Consider the following 26,695-nt stretch of genomic DNA (forward strand, 5'->3'; position numbering starts at 1 on the left):
CGGCTGAGAATGTTCCAAATATTCCATTAGGTGTTGCCTGTTGTCTATGCATGGCTTTGCCCCTACATGCCCCCAGAAGGGTGGTTTCTGTGCATTTACTCATCTGCTGTGCTCATCCCCCACTCATCGAGCTGTGTGACATTGAGCCTCAGTGGCAGGAGACAGGCTGTTGCACTGTTCTAAACCACTTCAGATTTACAGTGCAGTCAAGTCCAGAATAAAAAGGTGTATTTTCCTGAATAACTCCTCCATTATACACAAAGAACTCTCCACATCCCTGACACTTGCAACATAGTCTAAACGGCTCTAAAAATGACAAAATTGCTCCTCATCCAGGAGCCATTCTGTCTGGAACGCTAGTCTGAGATTCCATAGATAACCATGTTTTAGGGTGATGAGGAAAGGCGATTCTCCAATGTACTAAGATGGGGCTCATTCGTGGGAAGCATTAAAGCAACCCAAAGTACTTGTGTACTTACAGTGTTTAGTGTCCCCGTGGGAGCCAGTGTAGCCAGTCAATAGACACTTCATTGTACGAATTGTGTATGGTGATTGTTTTGGACAGTGTCTTATCACTATCCCAAAATACCCAAGACAATTAACTTATTAAGAGAGAAAGGATAATTTGGACTCAAAATTTAGGAGGTTCCAGTCTAATTTCACTTGGCCTTGTCATTTTGGGCTATTGTCAAGTTGATATAACATGATGCAACAGCGTGTAATGGGGAAAAATTTTATATGAGTCAGGGAGCAAAAGAGGGGGAAAAAAACAGAAAAAGGGATGGGATTGTGCCATTCCATTCAAGGATGAGACGAACCGTGTACCAGTCCCACCCCCACCCCCAGCTTTCCCCATCTCCCAGTAATGCCAAGCATTTCACAGATGATCCAAACAGCAGCATGCCACTGAGATTTAAAATGTACTTTTCCAGCAAAGTGAGTAATAGTGAAAGCAGAACCCTCATTAGCCAGCACAGACACCACAAGGTCTCTGACTACAAGAAAACTCACAGACTTCTCTTCGTGATTTTACCTAGACCCACTGGATTCGGCAAGTTTGGAGGTCTGATTTCCTAGTTCACTCAAAACTTGAAGCCTCAGTCTGAAGAAAACCAAAAGCTAGCCACATCTCCCACAGCGACAGAATGATTGATATGGTCAGGAGGGAGCCGGAAAGGAAGAAGCAGACAGGTGGCAGCAATTAGACATTAGAACTGTTTGAGGACCAACACCTTGCCACACAATCTCTGGCCATCTACAGAACTCACTTCAATATATGGATAGAAATCCCAAGCAGCAAGAAGGGCAGGGATGCAGGACATACACTTCTTGGGGATGTGCAGGCAATGGGTAAATTGTCTTTCAGCTGTGGCACTGCTGACAGGACATGGAAATGGAGTATGAAATTAAGCCCACAGTCCATGTTTGCTTTCTTCTGAGTACCATGGCACTCTAGTAGCAGGCCCTGTTTTCTATTCCAGATATTCAGTAATTATTCTATATACCTACCACTCATTCCTGATCCTGTCTCACATGCCCTCCACACTGCAGCCTATGCTTGGATATCAAGTCCACAGGAAGGAAGTGGTTGCTGTGATGTTACATAATATGATGGTAGGATAGACACAGTTTTCTAGACTGACATAGAATATGTTCTCACTCATAACCATTCAAAGTTAACACCGAGACATAAATCAAAGGGAAAGGATGGACCAAGGTTCAGTCTTCATCATTTTACTTCATCCGAATCACACAGTGTTTGGAAATTGCCAAGGGGAGCCTAAATAAGACAAGCTAAAGAACATCGAATAACCAGCCAACAGAAAGCAGGGCTCTGGCTTCCACCGTTAGATAGGCACTTAGCCCCATCAGAGATACACACAATAAAGCCACTCCGAATCCCCCTGAGAATCCATGGCTGAGAACATTTCTGAATGGGCAAACACACCTGAGACTGCCAGTGAGCCAAGGTTGCCCATTGTGCTAGGACAAGGGTCACACGCCAAGTTCTCCGGACCATATGATTCCATCCATCCATAAACCACTTCTTTGCTTCTACTTCAGCAATGGCGTCGCTCTCTCACAGGCTGGCTCTTAGCCCCATTAGCAGCTCTCAAGCAGGTCTGCACATTGCTCCATCTGTTCCCTGAATGAATGCCAGATGGATGCACCAGCCCGTAAGGGCTGGAACAAGAGGAACAGGCACAGCCCTCCCCCCAGTCCACCTCTTCCAGCCACCTAGACTTAATAGGGCCCTTGCCTAAGGGCGCAAGGCCAAGTAGAATAGAATACACCATTTGGAACCACCTAGCAAGGCTGGCCTAACAATTCTCATGTGCATGCCAGCTCTAGGGAAGGGCGAATCCACCCACTCAGGCCGCCCAATTCGCACAACAGTCTACAAATAAAGGCAGAGAAAGGACGCGCAACCGCCATCCCCTCAACAGCAGCCTATCTCCTCAGCTCAAATCTGTCTTCCCGGCACACCAGGCCCATGACAGTGAAACACTGTGGGGACCGACTGTCTTCACACTAACTAAAACAATCGCATCTCATTCCTACCTTTTTTAGCTTGCCACTTTTGGTGCCCACGAAGGCCAGAGAGTGATTCTTGTAGACGTATGCGATGACGGAGGTCATGCGGTCCCTGTCTTCTGTGAAGACTGGAATGCCACGTACCATTTCAGACACTCCCAGAGGAGCATTCATATCCAGGCCACAGAAGTTGTCATCAATGGTAAGGAGCTGAAAATTAAATGGGAGAAAAGTTAGGAAAGAGAAGGGTGGGAAATGGCACAGGTGTGGAGCCAGGAAGGTCCAGAGCCAGACGACTCCTTAGCAATGGACCGTTTAGTCTGAATCCTTTGGGTTTTTGTTTGTTTGTTGGTTGGTTGGTTGATCTGTATGTTTTGTTTTGTTTTACAAGCTCAGCTGTAGAGATGCTAGATGGTTTGTCTACATTCTCCCAAGTAGACAGCTGCAAGCCCACGGCAGCAGCACAGATCCTTGGCGGTGCCTCTCACCTTGCACCACAGCATCTTCAAGGACCCTTCTAAGTGCCATCATGGTGGGTGTGACCATCCACCTTCATTGCTGTATTGAAAAGTTCTGGGATAGCCCCCTGCATGGGCCACAAATACCTGGGCTCTGGTGTCAGAGGAATGACCTCCACGACTGTGTGTCTACCCACTGACTTTGGAGCCGATGTGGCGCTGAGAGCTCAAAGGGAGAGAATGCAGCCTGGACTCTTAAAGTGTGGCCAACAGGATCAGAGAGCCACAGACAGATGATCAGCAAAGAAGTGGGGTTTGAAGGAGCCACGTTTGTACCTGCTCATGCTGCTGCTCTCAGATGCTGTCTCCTCCAGCACAGTGAAGAGGGCAGATGTACATTTGTCGTGCCTGTAGTAAACTTTCCTACAACAAGATCTGTGGATCAAGCTCCCCAAGATGTTCCACATAAAAGGAGCTCTTGGATACCATACTGGGAAACAGCCTTAATACTAGGTCATAGAAAAGTCCTTAAGAAGGAAGGCGCCTGGTCTCAAGCTTTCCCAAACATCATTCTCAAACCAATTTACACCTCTGAGTTCTTTGATAGTCAGTGATACCAATGACCCAACTCATCTCCAACTCTAGGAAATACAGCCTTTAGGGGTCAAGGGTCAAGAGGAAGGATTCCTGGGCCAATTTCCCCATCTTTCCCCCAAAACTTGACTCTTCATGCCAGACTTCCAGTTACTTCTAACATAGAGGATCCCATGCAACTGTGGAGTCCTGTTTGAGTTCTACTGGGTCCTGGAGGGTAAAGACCTCTACAGTGGCTGTGGAGAATTCTCACACTCCCCTCAAGCAGCCCTGGGTTAGCTCAGGCTCCTCCAAGGTGCTAGGAACTTACTGGATTTCTGTTCCTTTCCTGGAGACGCTGTGTGGCATCCAAAGAGTTACTCTGTCTTCCTGTGCTTTTTATTTTTCAGACTATAAAGATGAAGGACACAGTCCCTGCCTTTTGATGGGCTACCATAAAGTCTGTCAAGATTGGGCCTGTAAACGTCTTTGGACTTTTCAGAGAAGGGAGAGAAATAAAATAGAAGGTGTTGCTTTTTTTAAAGGCTTAAAGCCAGGCAAAGCAAGAGGCATTGGGGAAGAGCAGGCAGGCTCCTGCCAACACAACCCAGTGAAAGTGGCCAACTCAGTTCTCCAGGGCCTAGGGCTCTTTCATTCCCTTCCTGAAGGGGAGTGGCAATAGGCACCAGAGTGGGAGCATTACTTACTGAACACTGAAAGTTCTCTAGCCTCTCCTCTTCTTCCACATGTGGAACAAATGTCTGTTCGTACCTTTGGTCACCTCCAGCCTCTGCTGCAGTCACCTGGTCCAACAGCTCAGATCCAACAAAACTCTTCCCTTCCATCACAAACCAAACCAAACCAAACAACAACAACAACAAAACAAAACAAAAAACAGAGCAACATTTATGACAAAACTTCAAGATCGTGTCTCACCTGCATCTTTCTTCCTATTGTGAGAAAAACGAGAAAGGAGACAGGTGGTCGGTAAAAGATGGATAGACAAGAGAAAGAAAGATCCAGGTTAAGAGAATATGCCTATCCCTTGTTAGATGTAACTATGGCAACCTGCCAGGTGTTTCCAGGGCAGCCTGGGGTGCCTAGAAGCCTCACAGTCTTTAAACATTGCTGACTCCGGTTCACAAAGAATCCGAGTCCCTAGTGTTCTGAGCGTGAGTTGGGCTACAAAGATCTCTGCAACCAGCAAAGTTTGTATTCTGCCTATTTTGACCCATCTTCCAGGTAGATGAAGCTGCATGGTCATCTACTCAGCACAAGGGGAACCCGAGGCAGGAAGAGAGGGAGCCCGTGTTTGTAGTCCCCTACTGCCATCCTCCACACACCCCTAATTAACCTGAGGCAAGGTGAAATCTGGACTTTCTCCACTTTCATCTAGGAGACCATTGGAGTGGCCAGGATTACCAAACAGTTTTTTTTCCCCTTAGCTGGGCAAAACACAAACAAATCACCAGCCACCTACAAAAACAGAGTCATGCAGTCAAGCAACTGCATCATGAAGTCATGCTGTCAGAGGCAGAGAGTGGCCTGCCTTGTGATTCTCTCCCTCTGCAGCACCTCACAGCAAGAGGCCCAGGTGAGGAATGTTTTCACCAGAAGGAAGCTAGGGTAGCCCAGCCTGGCTGTCTGAGCTGGGGATTCTGCTTATCTTGGATCACAGGGCTCCCTGCCAGGCCCTGTCAGGAGGCAGATTCTGTCTCCACACCTGTGTGAAACTCAGCATCCCATTCCCTGCCTTAGTATTGTCTTTCAGCTCAAAGGAGATTGAAGATGCAGCTGGGGGCTCATGGGTAACCTAATGGAAAATGATACCCTCCACCCCTGGCTTCCCTGGGGGTCAGGTTTTCCCCTGAATGAGTCCTCCGGTGATCCAGGCCTTTAAACAAGTGGGTTGCTGAGGTTGTCCATCAGTCCTGAGGTGTGCCCTTTCTTAGATTCCTCAAAGCTAGAGCGCCAGGGGAGGGATGCTTCCACAGTGAAGTTCTGAGACAATGTCAAAGGACAGGCTTTGCATAGCCAACGGGCTGTTTCTGAGGTATAACTTGTTCCTAATGTCCTGAGGTTCACCTTCCTCGGCTGTCAAACAGCAAGGCAGGGCCAAGGCAAGAACTGGATGAGGCAATGAAAAAGGCTGCCTGTGACCTGGAAGCTCTTCAGTGAAGGAAGATATCTTATGTGAATTTGTTAGTAAAAATCCAGCCCAGTACAGGACACATAATGGATGTGGGGAGCTGAAGCCCCTGCAGTTTCCTGAGCTGTAGCCTCAGGATAATTGCAGCACAGGGAAAAGATCTGGAAGATTCTCCCTCAGACCTGCATATGGCCATACAGTGCAGATGCCTGGGCTCCTGGCTGATTGGTGAAAGTCTTGGGCAGGTGAGGATGGTATGCATTCCTAAGTACCTGGTGACTAGGGTCAGAGTATTTGCTCTGACCCTAGATGGGTCTTCCCCAGGGCCCCATTAACAGTATTATTAGAGCCACAGTCATCACAGGGGCCAGGACTAGGCTGTAATCAGGAGTCTAGCTGTGCCTGCAGACCCAGGTCTGGGCTCTCTCTCCAGTTACTCTAGAAATTCCCATGAGCATGTTATAGCTGCCAGCCAGCAGTGTGTGTGTGTGTGTGTGTGTGTGTGTGTGTGTGTGTGTGTGTGTGTGTGTTTTCATGTATTCATGTGCACATAGGACTAAACAGCATGTAGAAGCCAGAGGTCAATAACAGGTAACTTCCTCAACCACTTTTTACTTATCTTTAGAGAAGGGTCTCAGTTGTTTGATTCAGCTAGGCTGGCTGGCCAATGAGTTCTATTCTTACAAAGGAAGGTCATCAAAAGGGAATACATGTGAATGCTGCTGACAGACTAGAGACAGACAGCCTCTGTCTTCTATCTTATGACCAAAGGGACATCTTATTTTTCCTTCTACTGTCCCCCAAAGTCCTCATAGAATTCATGCGATATAAATTTAGATGAGTGACTCAGTGCATTCTGGGGACACTGAGAGTGAGGCCAGAGAACATGGTTTAAGCATCGCTAGACGCTTAGCTCAGTGCCCAGTTCATAGTAGATAAGACATATATAGTAAACAGATAGGTAGATGGATGGAAGGGTAGACAGACAGATGGGTAGATGGATGACCAAGTAAAGGCTTTGATTTCCCAGTGGTTAGCAGTATAGAAGCTAGCCAATAATTTCTGAACATATGTAAACAAATATGCACGTAGGTACAGTATAACCCGAAGGATAGAACATAAGAAAGACTAAGTGTTAGGAGATGAGAAAGGACTGAGATGAATGTCTCATGAAGGAGACAATTTAAGAGAAAGAATACAAAGTCAATTGTTATAATAGTTCTAATGCTGTCATGGATCTTTGGTTTTGGTGGCGGATAAGTGCATAAAATCTATTTGATACTGAAAGTGAGAAGTTTAATGTAATCCTCACAGCTTCCATTCTGAATACCAACTCTAATTAAGGATATGAGTTCATTAAGTTGTATAGAATTTGCGTCTGGTTAATTTTGGTGTTTGCTACCTTTTCTTTATTTGCAAGAATTTTTAATAATAAGTTCTATTTACATTTTTTAATATGTAGCTCTAACTTAAGATGAATGACTCACTATATTCTAGCGACTCTGAGAATGAGGACAGGGACAATGCTTTATACATCTTTGTACTCGTAGCTTAGCGCTTGCTTCATGCGCTAAGACACATGAGGTAAACAGATTGGTGGCTGGACAGCAGGGTGGCAAACAGATAGATAGATGACCAAGTAAAAGCTTTGGTTTCCCAGTAGTTAACAATTTAGAATTAGGTTTGCCAATCTGAACTTTGTACCCTTGGGTAAATCATTCAACTAAGATGTATCATTTTAATATGGCAATTGTGATACCAGAATATATTCCATGGGGCTGATAAAGATCTAACCCATGCAGAACACAGTCCACCACTCAGTCATCTAACCCAGACAGAACACAGTCTACCACTCAGTCATCTAACCCAGACAGAACATAGTCTACCACTCAGCAAATGCTACAAGAATGAGAGCTATTACTTGCCAGCTGAAGACAAACTGGCTAACTTTGGTGAGTCTTCTCAGCAGTACTGAGGAGATACACAGTTTCTACCTCAGGAATGTGGAGATTAAGTGACTAGAACTGACTTTCAGGATGGGGTAAGAAATTGGATCCAAGAGGCTAAATAAAGAAGCAAAAAAAAGGGTCTCTTGGATCCAGAAGATGGACCACGTTCTTAAAAAAGCAAAACTTGTGTCTCAATTAAACTCACTCCTCAGAAAGTGTGAATGGGGTCAAGGAGACCACATCTTCATGCCCTTCTTAGCGTTTCTATGTTTTCAAAGATACCAGAGTGGCCTTTGTCCCTACTGAGGAGAGAGTAGGTATCTGCACACTGGGTTTTATCCCCTCACAGAGGTCATTGCATAGTAGCACCCCACCCAAGTTGAACCTAAATGTCTAAGGCCCCCCACAGCAGCTACCCAGTGGCCTGCAGAGCACCAGCAGCCTTGGTAAGGTGGCATGGGAAGCCATAGCTGACAGTCCGAATTACAATCTAATAGCTTACCACGCTTCCCTCGCACACAGCAGCAAAGGTTACCGTGCAATTACGTGTCGCTACATACAAATGACAGAGCAGTTACGGTTACTTTACCAATTACAGGGAAATTGCTCCCACTCTGCAGAGACTGGCACTCTGAAAAGCTCTATCATCGCCACTGAGAGGGGGCTGAAAACACTGCCAGCTTCCTTCTTCTGTCAATGTCCCCTGGCTCTGGGACAGAACCACAAGGCAGCCACTTGAGGAGCCCAGACTGAGAAGGCAAGGGAAACTGTGGGGGTTCTCTTTCAACCCCTAAGAACAGCAGTTCTCAGCATGTGGGTTGTGACCCCTTTGGTGGTCAAACCACCCTTTCATGTGGGTCACTTTAAGACCATATGTACATCAGATATTTACATTAGGATTCATAACAGTAGCAAGATTACAATTATGAAGTAGCAACAAAAATAATTTTATGGTTGCGGTCACCACAACATGAAGCACTGTATTAAAGGGTCACAGTACTAGGAAGGGTGAGAACCACACCCTCAGAATCACCCGCCAACCTTAGGTATAGTGAACAGCTCTTAAGGACCCAACCATCATGTTGGGAGCCATGCCAGTCCCTCTTGAAGACCATAAGGCAAGAGGTGGGTTGGCACCTGATCCTGATGCTGCCCACCCTAGCTGGTGGGCACCCTGGTCTTCTCCTTGCAGCCCCTTCCGTGCCACACAGAGAAACTTTCCCTGGCCCCCAGCTGCCCTACCTTTATCAGAAACCTAGTGAACCCTTATTACAGAAAGGTCAGAACTAGGCCAGAGCTCAGTGGTCCAAAGGCAGTGCTAACGAGGTAGGGGTCAGGAGGTCCATCCCCCTGTGGACCAATTAGCTGAGCTCTGGGACATAGTCTTTACCATAGCTACAGGCTTCCCCTCTCACCCCAGGCATCCACTTCTTACAAACAGCCCATACTGGCCTAGAAATGCAGGTCAGGTGAGCCAGTGTGATGGATGGAGTTGGCTGGCTACTCTGACCATGGATGTACCTGCTGGACTTTGCTGAATCCCAGGAAGGAAAATGAAAGGCCAGACATTGTTCTACACTTGCTCTGAGGGCAGCAAACAGAAGAGTCTTTACACAAGCAGCAAAAGAGCCCTTCTCTCCTTCCTGGGGGGAGGAGTATTGCCCCTGCTTCCTATGAAATTCTGGGCACCCCCACAGCATTCTCTTTCCCTGGGACACCATCCCTGTCCATTAAATGAGGGAGGAAAGCCACCAAAATTCCCGCTGTAGGTCCATCTAAGCCTGTACTGGTGTTCCTTAGCCTAGAGAAACTCCTTGTTTTGAGCAAGGGGGAAAGGGGGCTTCTGGGAGAACAATGCTATTGACAGATCTTTGTTTATTAATTTGCTTCAGAATATTTATGAAAGACCAAGCATTAAGGAAAGTCCCAAGAACATAAAGATATAAGAGACTCAGTTGATGTCCCCCGAAGTGTCCTCCTCTACTGGGTAAACAGACCTAAGCTGTGTTTAGACAAGTGGTTGGTATCTTACTTCAGGTGTCCCTGGACGGAAGGAAGGCCAGGGCCACCAGCTGCTAGAGAAACAGACTCTGCAGAGGTGACTTAGTCTTTGCTCCATGGTTTGTTTTTGGCTTAGAACACAGTATACTACCATTCTTTTGTACTATTCCAGGGAAGAAAGTAAGATTACCAGTCTAAATCAACCTATTTTATAGGAAACAAAATCAAGTCTTGACTATAGCTGCCCTAGTAACCTATTAAGCTACAGGGAAAACTGAAATTCAAATTTCTGGTCAAAAAGACAGAAAAAAAAAAAACAACTACAACAGCAACAACAAAACCCCTCATGTCTGCCCACTGTGTTGCTAGGCAGCAGCCTTAGAGTGGGCATCTTCCAGGCTCAGGCACAGCAAAGCCCACTACTAAAGAAGGACTTCTGCTGTCTGTCACTTCCAGAACCTGGTCATAACCAAACAAACCCTGTTTTGAGATGAGACAGTCCCTGGCCAATCATCAAATTTGGTATCTTCCTCTCCAGTGTCCACATATGCCGAAGAATGTGGAAGTGGTGGAAGTGAAGCTTTCTGAAAACATGTGAGACAGGAGGAAAAGGAGAGAAATCTGTAAGCCACAGCTTAGATGCTTAGGATAGAGGACCTCTGGAATTCTGCATTCTCACAAACCACAAACCTCTTTGCATTAATTACACCTCTCTCTCTCTCTCTCTCTCTCTCTCTCTCTCTCTCTCTCTCTCTCTCTCTCTCTCTCTCACACACACACACACACACACACACAGCAGGGGCTGCCCATAGCCAGCCTCTGCTAGAAACCCAGCACCAGTGAATTACACGAATGTGGGATTTCTTTTTAAAGGAGGTATTGATCAGATAAGCTGTAATAGCTCATGTCTAAATACAGATTCCGATTGTGAGGCTCTGCAGTACAGAGTGATAATGATCACCCACTTATTAGGAACCATATCTCAAATATGGCTGCTGACCCCTCGGGTGCTCATAAATACACCAGGGCCTGAAGCACTGCATGCATGGGCCTCTAGAGATGAGGCTGTGTACGCTCTACTGTCTCCTCAGGGGTAAACAGAGAGGGCTCCCAGAGGCTCTTAGGAGCCTAGAAAGAACTCCAGGAGACTATGGTAGGCTTAGGTTTAGCCTTGTTGAGAAGCCTGTTTGTTACTCTGTAAGATGTGTTTGAGCGACCATTTCTCTAACAAAGAATTAACACACACACACACACACACACACACACACACACACACACACACACACTCCTTCAACCCTTTGATAGCTTCACTGATGAGCATAACCTTTGCTTTCTCCTTCATAATTCCTAACCCTCTCTGTCAGCTCTACTGAGGCTCTTACTGCAGGAAGGAAGCCAGGGAAGAACTGTTAGAGGTGAAGGTTGCCCCTGAACCCAGGCTGTGAACACAGAGAGCAGAGACAGAAATGGGGACTGTAGTCATCCACTTAGTTACTAATGCATCATCTCAGAGTGATTCTTTATTGTGTCCCTTTCAGTGGAATTGTAAGGAAAATGGATGTGTACAGAGGAAAGGAGGGAGAGCCAGCAAGACACAGCCACAGTAGCCTAGTTAGACAAATATGTTATTGAAGGGATTCAGTGCAAAGTGTCTCAGGGCTGAAAAAACAACCCAACAAATTGTAGCCAATGTTCCCAAGAACCAAGAGCTCTGCTTCCAGGCATCTCATAAAGGATGGAAGGGGCGAAATTTCAGTGCAGAAGAAAGCCAATTATGTCCCAGAAGCTCGGTGGGGAGTAGAAGCAACTTCCAAAGCTTAATTATTGTACTTCTTCTGTACCTATGGAGCAATGGAAGCCATCAACTAAGGCAATGTTTCTTTTTATACTAGTGTTGAAACCTCTGTGTATTTGGGTATCAACTGTTGACCAATGTCACCAGACATCTACGGAGTCCTTCGATAGTTGTGATAACAAGCTAGACTTCTAATAGGCTTCTGTGGCTACTAATTTCTGCTGGATTCCCAGGAGAGGGGCACTAATGCCGACATGCTTTCTGCAAGCCAGGTCATAACCAGCAGCGAGTGTTTGCCATGTGCCCTCCAAAGGGTTGCTGAGCAGCACCATCGGAGAGCAGCTCAGTCAGGATACTGGGGGCTGGACCCGTGACCTTCTCCTCATTAGCCCTGCTGCTGAAGGCCCTGGGTTCCTCCCTCTAATAAGTAACCATTGACATGGCACAATGGAGGCCTGCACAGGCCACAGCCATGGACCAGCTTGGCAAGAGAATCAGAACTCTGCAGGTGGCAACCAGGCCAGGAGCAAATCTAGTGGCCCCAACTGGACCCCTGGGGACTCCCAGAGAAGTTTCTCAGCCTTGTGAGCAATACCAGCCAAAACTCCACCAGGAAGCTTCCCTCCCTTTCTAGACCTTAGCTTTCCCGCCCCTAGCAGCTGCCTGTCAGGGGCAGAGACATCCATACAAAACTGCCCATCAATCCCAGCTCTTGCTCCCCCTCCCAGAGTTTAAGGCAGGCAGCCACAGCCACCATTCGAACTATAATTGAGGTGAGGAATGCCACGATGATTAAGTTTGTGTGTTTCCTGGCGGGTACAGGGAAGCAGTGGCCCTGCTCACCAGGCTGAATTATGGGGTAGGTCATTCCCTTGTTAGTGGGAATAAATTTTATTAGCTCCACTCATGTTGCCGTGTATCTTCCTCTCTTGCTCCTCCGGCCCGTGTGTCTGGGTAATGTCGCCTGCATGCAGGATAAATCAGCAGAACAGATCCCATTATATTTTGGAACACTGACAGAGACACAGTAATGACATGGAGAACGATACTGGTTTTCCTTGCTCTTGGGGATGCCAATATGTGTATGTGGACAGCACTTGGAGCCAGATTCACTGGGACGAAGGATCTAAATGGACAGATAGAATAAGGAAAGTGCCCTTGGTTGTCCCTTCCCTCTCTAACTTTGTTAATGAAATGAGAGCAGTTGCCAGTGTGTGGATGTGTGATCATTCCCTTCAGCCTTGCAAAATTAAAGGACATAGGAGACAAAAAGCAACAAGACTGTGACTCAGAAGATGTCTTCTTTTGGTGCACTGTCTGAGCTTCCATTATGCGTACATGGAAAAAGGGAGGCAGGCCTCAAACAAGCACATTCTAGGGATGAAGACACTGAATGTAACCTCAGTTAGACACAGCCCAAACCTCGCCAAAGAAGATACTGATGTTGTAGATCTCACAATAAACCACAGGGACAGTATAACCAGAGGTGAGGGTGCAGGGTGGAGCGGGGATCACTGGTACTCACCAAGGAGTTCCGGGCCTGCCCTTACTTTCTAATAACATTTGTGTGTTTCTCTTTTACTTTTTATGAAATATATAGTGTCTTACCAACTTCTTCTTTAGCATAAAGTTAGAGCAAAAGGAGAACTGTTTACTGGCCTTTTGATAGCTCATGAGCAGGCACTGTGCTGAAACCCAAAGGTCAGGACTGCCTGGCCAGCATCCTTGCCAAGATGCTACTAAATGAAATGAGTCAAAGGGAACCCCATATCTGGAGTGATCAGTGAGGTACATACATGAGTTGATAGACAAGATGTCCAGCATTCCATTTCAGGCTGTGCTATGCCATAGTGAAAGAGACTCGTGCACAAATACTCATATGCATTTGTATACTCGTGAGAGGGGACTATCACTATGTTCACGACTGAGGTAGTGTTGTGAGCAGGAGTAGAGAGAAACCACAGAGACAAGAAGCAGGAGGAGAGGGGTTTAGAGCAAGATGAAGAGACGCAACAAGAGGGAAGATGGACACAGGGAAGGTGTGTGCACATGGGCATATGTACTTGTGTGCATGATATTGTGCTGAACCTGGGAAGTGATGTCTCAGCATGGTGAGGATCCATGTCCTTAAGTCATAGCTCAGAAACTTAGGGACCATCTCTCTTTGACGTGCCTGTATTAAAATTTGGTATTTGTGATTCTTGGTTTCTACAGTCAACACCCCCCCAACACACACACACACACACACACACACACACACACACACACACACACACACGCACTGACCTGATGGCCTCCCAAGTAGCATCCTGAAAGAACATATTAAGTCAACATTGGACTTCTTCCCACCAGACCTAGCTCATCTCCCAGAACTTGGCCATCATCTCATGACCCCAAAAGATGCAGATGGGACTTCTGCAAATCCTGCTGACCAAGAAGGCTAAGATAAATGAATGGCTTTAGACCTGGACACCTAGTATGAGAGCTACATTGGGGTTGTCTTACAATAGGCATCTGAATTTTAAATAAGGAAATTGTGTACTCAGAGGGCCTGCAAGGAGTGAGGGCTTGCATATGTGCACCTATTGGGACATGAATGTGCTACTCCATGAACATTTAGTGGTCTGTAGTGTTGGCAAGATTGGTTGGAATGAGAAGGGAGTCAGGGTGTGGAAGAGGAGGAGTTCCTGGACCATGGGAGTGTGAGTGCCAAGCAAAGAGAGGAACTCTTGCCTCTCAACATAACAGGAAACAAAACCATGGAGTCAGAGCCCAGCTTCCTGCTGACAGAGAAATGAAAACAGCCCAAGCAGACTGGCTGAGACTGGCCTGGGATAGCTGCCTGGCTATTCCGGATGCTCGTTTTCATGGAGTTCAGGATCTCAGGCGCCACCAGGCAAACCTAAGTGAGGAGCTATGCTGGGATACAAGGCCAGCCTGAGTCTAAGGGGATGACCCTGCCTACTTCCTAGGACTACCTGCTGTGTTTGGGAAACAGATGACTCACACAGCATGTAGGGATAGGGTTCTCCTTCATATCAATGATGTATGCTGTTGGGCAGGAAGTGAAAATGAAGCTGGTTCTTGTACCTCTACCCCCATGGGACTGGCTAGGCCAGTGGGTAAACCTTCAAATCCTATGGGAGCTTGGCCCAGCCATAGTTCTTCCAGATAGGCCTCTGGAATCTTGGGAGATGTTTCCAAGATGCCTTAACTTGGAGAGCCCATTTGTACCTGATACTCTGTGTCTAGGACCACACATTCCCTGTTCTGCCTAGATGGTCCTTGCATAGGAACCTTGCCTATCCAGACATGGGAAAAGTAGTAGGCTTGGAATTTAGACACACAGTATGTTCTAGACTGCTAATTACATGATGTTGAGGTAAATGCTTGACTCTTTGTCCCTCTATCCCCTTTGGGCTTGGAGTCTAACTATTCTGCTGTTCTATAGGACTCTGGGAACAATAAAAAGGGGCATAAACCTTGCACACTGGAAAGACAGGGCTATACAAAGGTATGGTGACCCTCACTCTCTACTCCCAGTTATAAGGAACTGACAGGTGACTGGTGATGACTCAAAATAAGAGTCCCTGCCCCATGGACCCATTTATTTTTTCTAGCAAAAGATCATTCTGAGGTCAAAGCTCACAGAGAAGAGGAAGTGATTTGTATCCACTCTGTATCTGCCTCCCATTATCAGCCCTAGACTTGTGCTACCCGATGCTTCTTAGTTGGTTTCAAACTCAGACTTCAGGAAATGGAGTGACAGACACTCCCTTGACTACAACCTTTGTCCCATCTACAGGCTGTAGTGATTGCTTCCCTTTCACATTCCTGGAGACTGAGGTCTTTCCTTGATCTTGGCCACTCTGTTGCCTAGTTGCCTAAAACATTCCCAGGATTTAAGATGTCTCTCTACTCAGGAGCTTACTTGGAGCCAGAGGCTAGGGCTCTGTGAGAGACCCAGCAAGTTGAAAAGGGAGAGAAATGTAGGGATCCAAGCCTAGGACAACCTCTAGACTCATGAAGGACACAGATGCTTAGCTCACAACAATGCACTCCCCAGAGTGGGCAGCCTATTTCATATTAGAACTGTCAAGTTTCTGGGAAAAAGGCTGGGCTTCACAGAATCCTAGCACAGGACAAAAATGGTAGGCTACAAATCACGTAGCCCTAGAGGCGTGTGCTCTATAGACAGAGAGTTGCAGAGGTCTATAAAGAGGGCAGGGCCCGGGCCCGGGCCAGAGATGAGAAGATACAGAAATAGAAATTAAACCAAATCAGTTAACCCTCCTACATGCCTTCCTAACAAATTGGTCTCAGGTTAGTCTTCAGGCCCTTGAGACACAATTAAGACCCCTATCAGATTGTTCTAGGTCTCTTATGCCTAGGTTAGTCCTCAGGCCCTTGAGGCACAATCTAAGACCCCTATCAGATTGGTCTAGGTCTCTTACGCCTAGGTTAGTCCTCAGGCCCTTGAGGCACAATCTAAGACCCCTATCAGATTGTTCTAGGTCTCTTACGCCTAGGTTAGTCCTCAGGCCCTTGAGGCACAATCTAAGACCCCTATCAGATTGGTCTAGGTCTCTTATGCCTAGGTTAGTCCTCAGGCCCTTGAGACACAATCTAAGACCCCTATCAGATTGTTCTAGGTCTCTTATGCCTAGGTTAGTCCTCAGGCCCTTGAGGCACAATTAAGACCCCTATCAGATTGTTCTAGGTCTCTTACGCCTAGGTTAGTCCTCAGGCCCTTGAGGCACAATCTAAGACCCCTATCAGATTGGTCTAGGTCTCTTATGCCTAGGTTAGTCCTCAGGCCCTTGAGACACAATCTAAGACCCCTATCAGATTGTTCTAGGTCTCTTATGCCTAGGTTAGTCCTCAGGCCCTTGAGGCACAATTAAGACCCCTATCAGATTGGTCTAGGTCTCTTATGCCTAGGTTAGTCCTCAGGCCCTTGAGGCACAATCTAAGACCCCTATCAGATTGTTCTAGGTCTCTTACGCCTAGGTTAGTCCTCAGGCCCTTGAGGCACAATCTAAGACCCCTATCAGATTGGTCTAGGTCTCTTATGCCTAGGTTAGTCCTCAGGCCCTTGAGACACAATCTAAGACCCCTATCAGATTGTTCTAGGTCTCTTATGCCTAGGTTAGTCCTCAGGCCCTTGAGGCACAATTAAGACCCCTATCAGATTGTTCTAGGTCTCTTACGCCTAGGTTAGTCCTCAGGCCCTTGAGGCACAATCTAAGACCCCTATCAGATTGGTCTAGGTCTCTTATGCCTAGGTTAGTCCTCAGGCCCTTGAGACACAATCTAAGACCCCTATCAGATTGTTCTAGGTCTCTTATGCCTAGGTTAGTCCTCAGGCCCTTGAGGCACAATTAAGACCCCTATCAGATTGTTCTAGGTCTCTTACGCCTAGGTTAGTCCTCAGGCCCTTGAGGCACAATCTAAGACCCCTATCAGATTGGTCTAGGTCTCTTATGCCTAGGTTAGTCCTCAGGCCCTTGAGACACAATCTAAGACCCCTATCAGATTGTTCTAGGTCTCTTATGCCTAGGTTAGTCCTCAGGCCCTTGAGGCACAATTAAGACCCCTATCAGATTGGTCTAGGTCTCTTATGCCTAGGTTAGTCCTCAGGCCCTTGAGGCACAATCTAAGACCCCTATCAGATTGTTCTAGGTCTCTTACGCCTAGGTTAGTCCTCAGGCCCTTGAGGCACAATCTAAGACCCCTATCAGATTGGTCTAGGTCTCTTATGCCTAGGTTAGTCCTCAGGCCCTTGAGACACAATCTAAGACCCCTATCAGATTGTTCTAGGTCTCTTATGCCTAGGTTAGTCCTCAGGCCCTTGAGGCACAATTAAGACCCCTATCAGATTGTTCTAGGTCTCTTACGCCTAGGTTAGTCCTCAGGCCCTTGAGGCACAATCTAAGACCCCTATCAGATTGGTCTAGGTCTCTTATGCCTAGGTTAGTCCTCAGGCCCTTGAGACACAATCTAAGACCCCTATCAGATTGTTCTAGGTCTCTTATGCCTAGGTTAGTCCTCAGGCCCTTGAGGCACAATTAAGACCCCTATCAGATTGGTCTAGGTCTCTTATGCCTAGGTTAGTCCTCAGGCCCTTGAGGCACAATCTAAGACCCCTATCAGATTGTTCTAGGTCTCTTATGCCTAGGTTAGTCCTCAGGCCCTTGAGGCACAATTAAGACCCCTATCAGATTGGTCTAGGTCTCTTATGCCTAGGTTAGTCCTCAGGCCCTTGAGGCACAATCTAAGACCCCTATCAGATTGTTCTAGGTCTCTTACGCCTAGGTTAGTCCTCAGGCCCTTGAGGCACAATCTAAGACCCCTATCAGATTGGTCTAGGTCTCTTATGCCTAGGTTAGTCCTCAGGCCCTTGAGACACAATCTAAGACCCCTATCAGATTGTTCTAGGTCTCTTATGCCTAGGTTAGTCCTCAGGCCCTTGAGGCACAATTAAGACCCCTATCAGATTGTTCTAGGTCTCTTACGCCTAGGTTAGTCCTCAGGCCCTTGAGGCACAATCTAAGACCCCTATCAGATTGGTCTAGGTCTCTTATGCCTAGGTTAGTCCTCAGGCCCTTGAGACACAATCTAAGACCCCTATCAGATTGTTCTAGGTCTCTTATGCCTAGGTTAGTCCTCAGGCCCTTGAGGCACAATTAAGACCCCTATCAGATTGGTCTAGGTCTCTTATGCCTAGGTTAGTCCTCAGGCCCTTGAGGCACAATCTAAGACCCCTATCAGATTGTTCTAGGTCTCTTATGCCTAGGTTAGTCCTCAGGCCCTTGAGGCACAATTAAGACCCCTATCAGATTGGTCTAGGTCTCTTATGCCTAGGTTAGTCCTCAGGCCCTTGAGGCACAATCTAAGACCCCTATCAGATTGGTCTAGGTCTCTTATGCCTAGGTTAGTCCTCAGGCCCTTGAGGCACAATCTAAGACCCCTATCAGATTGTTCTAGGTCTCTTATGCCTAGGTTAGTCCTCAGGCCCTTGAGACACAATCTAAGACCCCTATCAGATTGTTCTAGGTCTCTTATGCCTAGGTTAGTCCTCAGGCCCTTGAGGCACAATTAAGACCCCTATCAGATTGTTCTAGGTCTCTTATGCCTAGGTTAGTCCTCAGGCCCTTGAGGCACAATTAAGACCCCTATCAGATTGGTCTAGGTCTCTTATGCCTAGGTTAGTCCTCAGGCCCTTGAGACACAATCTAAGACCCCTATCAGATTGTTCTAGGTCTCTTATGCCTAGGTTAGTCCTCAGGCCCTTGAGGCACAATTAAGACCCCTATCAGATTGGTCTAGGTCTCTTATGCCTAGGTTAGTCCTCAGGCCCTTGAGGCACAATCTAAGACCCCTATCAGATTGTTCTAGGTCTCTTATGCCTAGGTTAGTCCTCAGGCCCTTGAGGCACAATTAAGACCCCTATCAGATTGGTCTAGGTCTCTTATGCCTAGGTTAGTCCTCAGGCCCTTGAGGCACAATCTAAGACCCCTATCAGATTGGTCTAGGTCTCTTATGCCTAGGTTAGTCCTCAGGCCCTTGAGGCACAATCTAAGACCCCTATCAGATTGTTCTAGGTCTCTTACGCCTAGGCTCTCACGAGATCCTCTGTGCAATGTGAAGGCTTTACTGCCTTCATTATTGGATGCCTTTTCCATTTGGATTAGAAAAGACTAGGACCCAGGAAAAGAAAGGCTTAAAAAGCAAAGTTAGGGGCTGTTCCTATCCCCCAAAACACCCAAAGATGCCTCACCAGCTCCCACTGTATCCATAACCAACGTAGCCCAGGGATTGGCACTTGCAAATGTTTCGATACTCACAGCCACTCCATCATAGGAGAGCACTCCTGGCTGTCCCCCAGGCTTCTCTCTAACATGAACACAGCCATCCTGGCCCATAGGGAGCAGAAGCATGAGCTTCAATCAGAAGGCTCTGGACTCATGAGGTAGGCAAGTGACCCAGGGTCAGACTACTTTCAGCTCTAAGTTCAGGGGAAGAAATATATGTCTCAAGAAATGGAAGAAGCCATATTAGCTCATTAAACATGTTCTGATAAGCATTCTAACTTACAGAATTAGGATAAAGTGTGTAATTGAAACAAATCTCTGGTCCTATCCCCCTTTGTTAGCTCTCCAAGTTATAACTATAATAAAGCCCACAGGTATTCCCCATCCTCCACAAACAAACCCTTAAAAAGTCAACCTCTTAAAGTCGTAGCCTCCCTTTGGCTACTTCCAGTAGCAGTACCCCATGGGACAAATCCAGCTGTGATGGTTAAGTTTTATGTCAGCTTGACACAAGCTGGATTGAAGAACTCTCAACAGAGTAAAGCCTCCATACAGTTTGTCTGTGGGCATTATCTTGGTTGATGATTGATAAGGGAGGGCCCACCCCACTGTGGAAAGTGCCACCTCTAGGCTAGTGGTCCTGGGTGCTATCCGAAAGCCACTTGAGCAAGCCATAAGGGACAAGCCAGTCATCTGTACTCCTCCATGGCCTCCGCATCAGCTCTTGCTTCCAGTTTCCACCCTGGCTTCCCTTAGCGATGAACTATGATATGGAACTGTGAGTTTGAATAAACCCCTTTCTCTCCAACTTACTTCTGATTACGTTGTTTATCGCAGTAATAGAAACCCTAACTAAGACACTGTCTGAGACTCAGTTCCCACTTTGCAGACCCTGAGGGAGCCCCAGAGTTCACCTTGTCCATTCTCTGTCTCTAGACTGGAAGAAACAACGACACTGGGGATGGCCACAGGAAAGCGGGATGCCAGCACAGCTGACACTGGGGACAGTGTGGCAGTACCGTCTGTCTGATGTTGACATTGTGCCATATGGGACATGTGTGGTCTGAGCAGAGCCCAAATGAATTGAAACAAGAGAGCCTGAGCAAAGGAACGTGGGTATCAACCAAATCAAAGGAAACTGATACTGTGCATTAAAAGCTGGCCTGGCCTTTTTTAGACTGGCTGGGAGACAGCCCTAGCCCTGTGCAGTTTCTGGCCTCCCCCTCCCTATTCTCAGCTCCGAACTCGCCTCTAACTTGAAAGAGCTAATTAAAGCCAAAAGAAAAAAATCAAAAGCTTGTTATCTGGCTCCGTTACTCCCAGTCCTGGCATTGGTCTGCCTCGCAAAAGCTGTACTCCCTCTGTTCTCTCCAAGGATACCATGCAGTGTTAGGGCCTACTGCTCTGTAGGCCTCTGGGACGAACTTGGCTTTTCTTTTATGACAGGAGCAAGAGCGGGATAGATACCTGTTCATGCAGTCTACGTGGACCCCTGTAGATGCTGCTGCTCCCAAAAGCAAAACCCAAAACAATTGTCAAGCAAGGTTTCTAAAGAAAACCATGAGAGATTTGAGAGATTGCAAAACCCTCTGATCTCAAAAAGAACTATCTGCTTGGTGATCGTTACTGCCATGCCATTTTTGGGCATAAGCAATGTATGCACATGGGTGTGCAAATGCATTGGTGGAGATATTTATTGCATTGTATTCAAGTGTGTCAGAGTGCTCAAATATAAAATGAATATTTAAAGAAGGCACTATGGATTGAAGTTCTCCCCTCCCAAATGCAGATTTAAAATTCCATTGCATTTTAATGATATCAAGAGCTTCCTGGGTAAAGGGGCTTGGTGGTTAAATCACTTGTTATACAGGTGTGAATCCCGAGTGTGGAGTCCACCAAATCCCATGCAAACACTGGGTGGGCATAGCAACCCACCTGTAATTCCAGCCTTGAAGGTGGAGGCAGGACAGTCTCCTGAGCAAGCTGGCTAGCAAAACCAGTCATTTTGCTGAGCTCTCTGTGCTTGACTGAAAGACTTTAACCTCAAGGAATAAGGTGGAAGGGCAATTGAGAAGGATTCTCCTTATCAACCTTAGGATCTGCACATACGCTAGGTCTACACACTGACAGGGCTTCCCAGAATACATAGAAGAATAAGAGACAGGATAGTTAAGAGATGGTTAGTGAGTAGATTCACTTGCTGTTGTTTTATTTTGCTTTTGTTTCTCAAGACACGGTTTTTCTTCCCTGGCTATCCTGGAACTCACTATGTAGACTAGACTGGGCTCTCGGATTCACAGAGATCCACCTCTCCCTTTTGGCAACCTCTGAAACTATGTCAAATATATTTCTGCTCACATTTGGTGAACCAGTCTTGTCATTCCACTAGAGAAGTATGAGGGTTCTCTATACTTATCTTCTACTGTTTTCCCCAACTGACCTATGTTTAAGTGTTCAATACACGCACATACATACACGCACAGCACAGATATGGTTTCTCATTGACCACCTACATTTGGGAGCACTGCAGAGTCCTCCAAGTATATAACATCCCTATGGATCCTTTTGACTATATCATCTACCACCCAAAATAAATGGCTCCAGGATTCTCACCTTGAATTCCCTTCCTGAAAGACTGTGGCCTGTAGGCTAAAATAAACCCTTTCGTTCCCAAGATGCTTTCAGTTGTGCTCTTTACCCCAGCAATAGAAACCTAAGAAAGACCTCTTTTCATGGCACTGTGAACACAGAATAACCTTATAAATATGGTTGAACTCTTCCTATCTCTCCTTGGAGACACGCAAGGGGCTAAAATAAAACCATAATTCTCTGGAACCCCATGTCCATCTCAAATGCAAAATGACTTCCCATGTTAGCACTTGCCTTATCTGAATCTTCCATCATTTCACTCTAAGCTTCTCTGCCGGAAACCAAAATACAAAGAACGTCGACTTCACATGTCTCCACCCACTCGCAGCCCTGTTTCTCATAACCAACAAGAGACCAGAATGAGTCGCCTATAAGAAATATACATTTTAACTCTAGCTGATTCCTTCATACTAAGGATGCTTGGCTGGTGATAGTCCAAATTGAGACCCAAAATGGAGACCCATTGAAACCCCATAGAGGCTACAAATGGTCTGTGCAAAGCCCACTGTCCAGGCCCATGAGATCCCTCCTTACTCACCGCGCTGCTGCAAGGGATGTCCTTCACCTTGAGCCAGGCCAGGTCAAGCGTTCCCTCGCCCCTATAACAGGACTGTAGGCGGTCCTTAATGCGATCATTGATCTGCTTCAAGATGAAGACGCACAGGGCAGACTCATCCAGAGATTTCATCTTCCTCTTCTGGCCCTTGGAGAAGACGGTGAAGAGGAGGTCATCATCTGGGCGGACACCCAGGGTCCGGCCGAGCACTGCACCAGCCTTAGACAGGTAGGCAGCCTGTAGTAAGCGATACTCCACCCCACTGCGCTCACAGCCAATGGGCACCTCTACATAGGAATTGAAGGCTGTGTCCTCTTTGCAGAGCCTCACAAGCTTTGAGGTGTACACCTGCTCCTTGGTCGTGGAACCTGGGGGGGACACCATCTCTGGCTGAAGGGTCAAAAAGTAGACAAAGTTGCCACTGCTGAAACCATAGACATAGTAAATGTCAAAGTCGGGGATAACCGTGAAGGTGTCTGAAGGGATCTTAATCATAGAGGCCACAAATTCATCATGGAAAACATAAGCAAACATGCCATCCGCCTCAGAGTTCTTAGTCAGCTTCCTGCTGGAGATGGTAGGAAAATATTCAGGTTTGCCATCTACTGCTGTGGCAATAAATAGTTTATCATCGAAGTTGCTGTAGGAAACGATCACCCCAAAGACTGAACCACTCTCATTAACCCCCGAGAGGTAGTGTTCCTTCTTGTGAAAGGGCTCTCCCAACTTGAAGAGGTCCTCAAGCCTCAGGAGCTTGCAGATACCCTGGTATAGGCTCCCACATGCAATCAGCCTGTTTTCTTTGTAGTCTATAAGCAGCATCTTGTTGACGTTATTGGTGCTGGCCAGGGGCTCATTGCAGGTCTGAACAATCCGAGGTGGGTAACACTTGGGGTTGTCCTCGTCTGGCCCTGTCTGATGAGTCACCAAGACCTTGAGGTCACTAGAGAGTTTGTAGATCCTGTTGACAGCCCCCAAATAAATGTGCCCTGTCCTCTCATCCACCACAAGGTGATTGAAGCCCTCGGTGGGCTCCCCTCGGAATGTGACAAAAGAGGGCTTCTGAGACATCTGGGGTGGCTGGCGCGGAAGCAGGGTAGAGGAACCCATCCCTACCACCAGCAGGTGGGAGAGCAGGCAAGTCCAGTTCCAGGGCATGGCTTTCATTTCAGACACAGGTCCTATCAGACACAGCGGCACTCCAGCACAACCGTCCCTTTCGGGAGGCCAGGACTCAGCAGGGCTGTCTCCCCTAGTAAAGAAAAAAGATTTAATTGTGAGTGTTCCATGGCAGGGTTCTGTGGTACCTTCAGATCTGCCTAAATTTGGCACATAGATGACATCAACCTGTCCTGGGATAGCTAGAGGCCAGCTTAGGTGAATGGGTTGGTGGCTGGCAGCCTTAGTACACCTATCAGTAATAATGATGGTGATAATTGTCATGGTGATGGTGATGGTGAGGGTGATATTGGTGATGCTGATAGGAAGCCACATCGCCTACTGAGTATCTGACTTTGCATCATCCCTGGCCAATGACTCTGGATACTGTCTCATTTCATCTTAGCAACTCTTCCACAGTGAGCGTCTTCCAGTTGACCTTCTAGACTTAAGGTCTACACTTTTCTGTTGACCTTCTAGACTTAAGGTCTACACTTTTCTGTACACGCCAAGTTGACACCTATGGACTCTGCATTAGTGGGTTCTCTGCTATTGAACCCAAGTTAGTGATCAAGGTGAGCAGCTTTTGCAAAAGGCTAGAGGGAGGAGCCACCTATACTGGGGTTTTGCTCAGTTCTCTGTGTCCACTGTCTATGGACCACCTCCTGCCCACTCTCTTAGGCCTAGGAGACAGTCACAGAGATCTCATTGTTATTAACTCGAAACTACAGCACTATCCCCTGAAGACTGCAATCTTTTAAGAAGCCTCATTACCTTCTGCTGAAATTACCAAATTTATACATATTGTTACCTGCCAGAACTTTAAGTGCTAACAACAGAACCATGTGATCATTTAATACATCATTTTACACCTAAGCAATGTCAGCCTATGAGACTTTTGTGGCTTGTGCCACCAAAACTGGGAAGAGTGGCTGAAGCAGTCCACAGCAGGTCTTTCACCATCTCATTTGATCTCAGCCTCTCACAGCAAGAGCTGGACTGTACTTCTTGTTATGTACACAGAATTGCTATGGCTGGTCCCCTTCTGAGGGACACCCATTACAACTGCTGTCCCAGATCCTCTTTATCCTTCCTGCTTCCTCTACCAGATGTACAGTGAGGTTGAACTAAAAGCCCACATCCCCATCCTTCCATCTGCAGCAGTCAGCAGTCCCCCCACCTTGGTATATGACCCAGCTACTATGGGCTCTTCTATCATTTTAATGAGGTAGATCTTGGCTGCCCCTAATGCTGAGGACTCCTCTGTCTCCTGTAGTGGGGACTCCCCCTGCCTCCTACAATTTCCTTCGAAAGAAGAGAAAAAGTAATTCAGAAACCAACTGGCAATAAACAAACAAATCATCTTTTGGGAACAAAATTGCCGTCCATCCTAGCAGTTCCCTTTCCTTCTATTCAGTGTACTTTCTGCGTGAGTTTTCAGCATCTCATTTCTTCCAGAGTGGATGAAATAAGGTCCAGAATAGCCAATATCTTATTTAGGGGCGTCTCCGCTCTGTAGGATTTCTCATTCTCCCAAGCTCCTAAAACAATGAGGTTATGGGATGAGATAAATTGTTAAAGTAATGGAAATCACCCCAGCAAGAAGGAAGCACAGGTTAGCTGGACACCCAGAGAAGAGGGGGGTAAAAAACCAACAACAACAAAGACTTTACACTATCAGCCAAAAACCTAAGAAAAAGCACCTCAGTAAGACATTAGAAGGCCTTTACAGAAGGAAAGCCCCATCCTAACATCAGGTCTGTAAACTAAGAGCCTTCATATATTTACTCATATGTTTCAAACGTATACTCAGAACATGTGCAACACAGGCAAGATATTGTAGGACGTCTGTGTCAGGCTGTCAGTTCCTGTCAAGCCAGGTAAAAACCTCTAGAAAGAACCTGACTTATCACAGGAGATGAGGAGTTGTGTGACACATGACTGCATGCTTTGGGAGTTCTTACTTGAGGAGAAGGAACAAGAAGCAGACTCCCGGAAACCTTGTCAGGGAGTAGCATTTGAGTCAAACCAGGAACTCGGAGAAAAGCTAAGCCGGGAGAAAAGCGCCTTCTTGGGAGAAGTCCACAATGGAAGTATTCCACCAGGGTGTGGATGAGGAAGCAAAGGCTTGGAGAACACAGCTCAAGAATAAGAAAGAAGGTATAGCAGAAGAGAGAAGTCAAGACTAAAATGCACAGAGCTGAGGAAAGAGGAAAAACTTAAGTAAAACACAGAGAAGTTTCTTGAAGCAGTACCTCCATGCCCTGTATAAAGCCCTCACCTTCACTGGAGGAGAGTTAGAGCTGAGGATTGATGAGACCCAGGAGCCAAACAGTTGCTAGTGCATCCATATCACCAAGCCCTGCCCAGCATGCAGTAGAGGCTCAACAACCATCTCCTCACTGTCAGAAAGAGAGGCCAGAAGCAGAGAGAAAGAGCGGTGTGTGTGCAGCACTGGCTGTACCCCAGGCCCCCTGCCAGGTAGATGCTTTCCTCTGTATTAGCTCATATGGTTATCATCGCCATCCCTAGAGCAGGATGGTTTTCCCTTTTCTGCAGATGAATTAGCTAGTTTTTCAATGATAGGTGACCAACGAGGGGCAGAGTTAGGGATGGGATCCAGGTCTGTAACACTGCAAAGTCAAACACTTTCTAGAAATGCCTCATTGCACAACCCAGAATATAGAAGAACCCTTGGTGTTCCTATTTCATTCACACGAGTCCCAGGCACAGAGGTCCCAGGATATCACCTACCAAACCCAGGAAGAAACGGGAATTTTTGTGATGTGCATGGAACTACCCGGGAGGTGACATCCATTACGGGCACAGCAATGCATGTAGTGATAGATGTACACGTGATGACTCTGAAAGCATTGATGAGCACATGAGGACTCTGCTCTTTACACAGCAGGTGCTGCTGCTGTTCTTAATAATGAATGGTAATGATGTTGGGTTAGAAACACAAGGATTATAGTAAGGGGGATGGTACCTACTGATTAAAATGAAAATTTTTTTTCAGCACAAGTCATGAGGAGTCAAGATAGTTCCTCTCGAATTG

At 46.7% G+C, this 26,695-nt stretch overlaps 1 protein-coding gene across 1 annotated transcript in view; it reads right to left on the reverse strand.

Moving 5' to 3' along the window:
* Positions 1–26,695, reverse strand: part of Plxna4 (plexin A4) — a 457,443-nt gene that overhangs the window by 360,789 nt on the left and 69,959 nt on the right. Inside the window, 2 exon segments of the mRNA NM_001107852.3 lie at positions 2,563–2,745; positions 22,462–23,731. Of these exon segments, the coding sequence (NP_001101322.2) occupies positions 2,563–2,745; positions 22,462–23,646 (1,368 nt within the window). The 5' untranslated portion in view covers positions 23,647–23,731.

Source organism: Rattus norvegicus, chromosome 4 (genome assembly GCF_021556685.1).
Source record: "Rattus norvegicus strain SHRSP/BbbUtx chromosome 4, alternate assembly SHRSP_T2T, whole genome shotgun sequence".
NCBI lineage: Eukaryota > Metazoa > Chordata > Mammalia > Rodentia > Muridae > Rattus > Rattus norvegicus.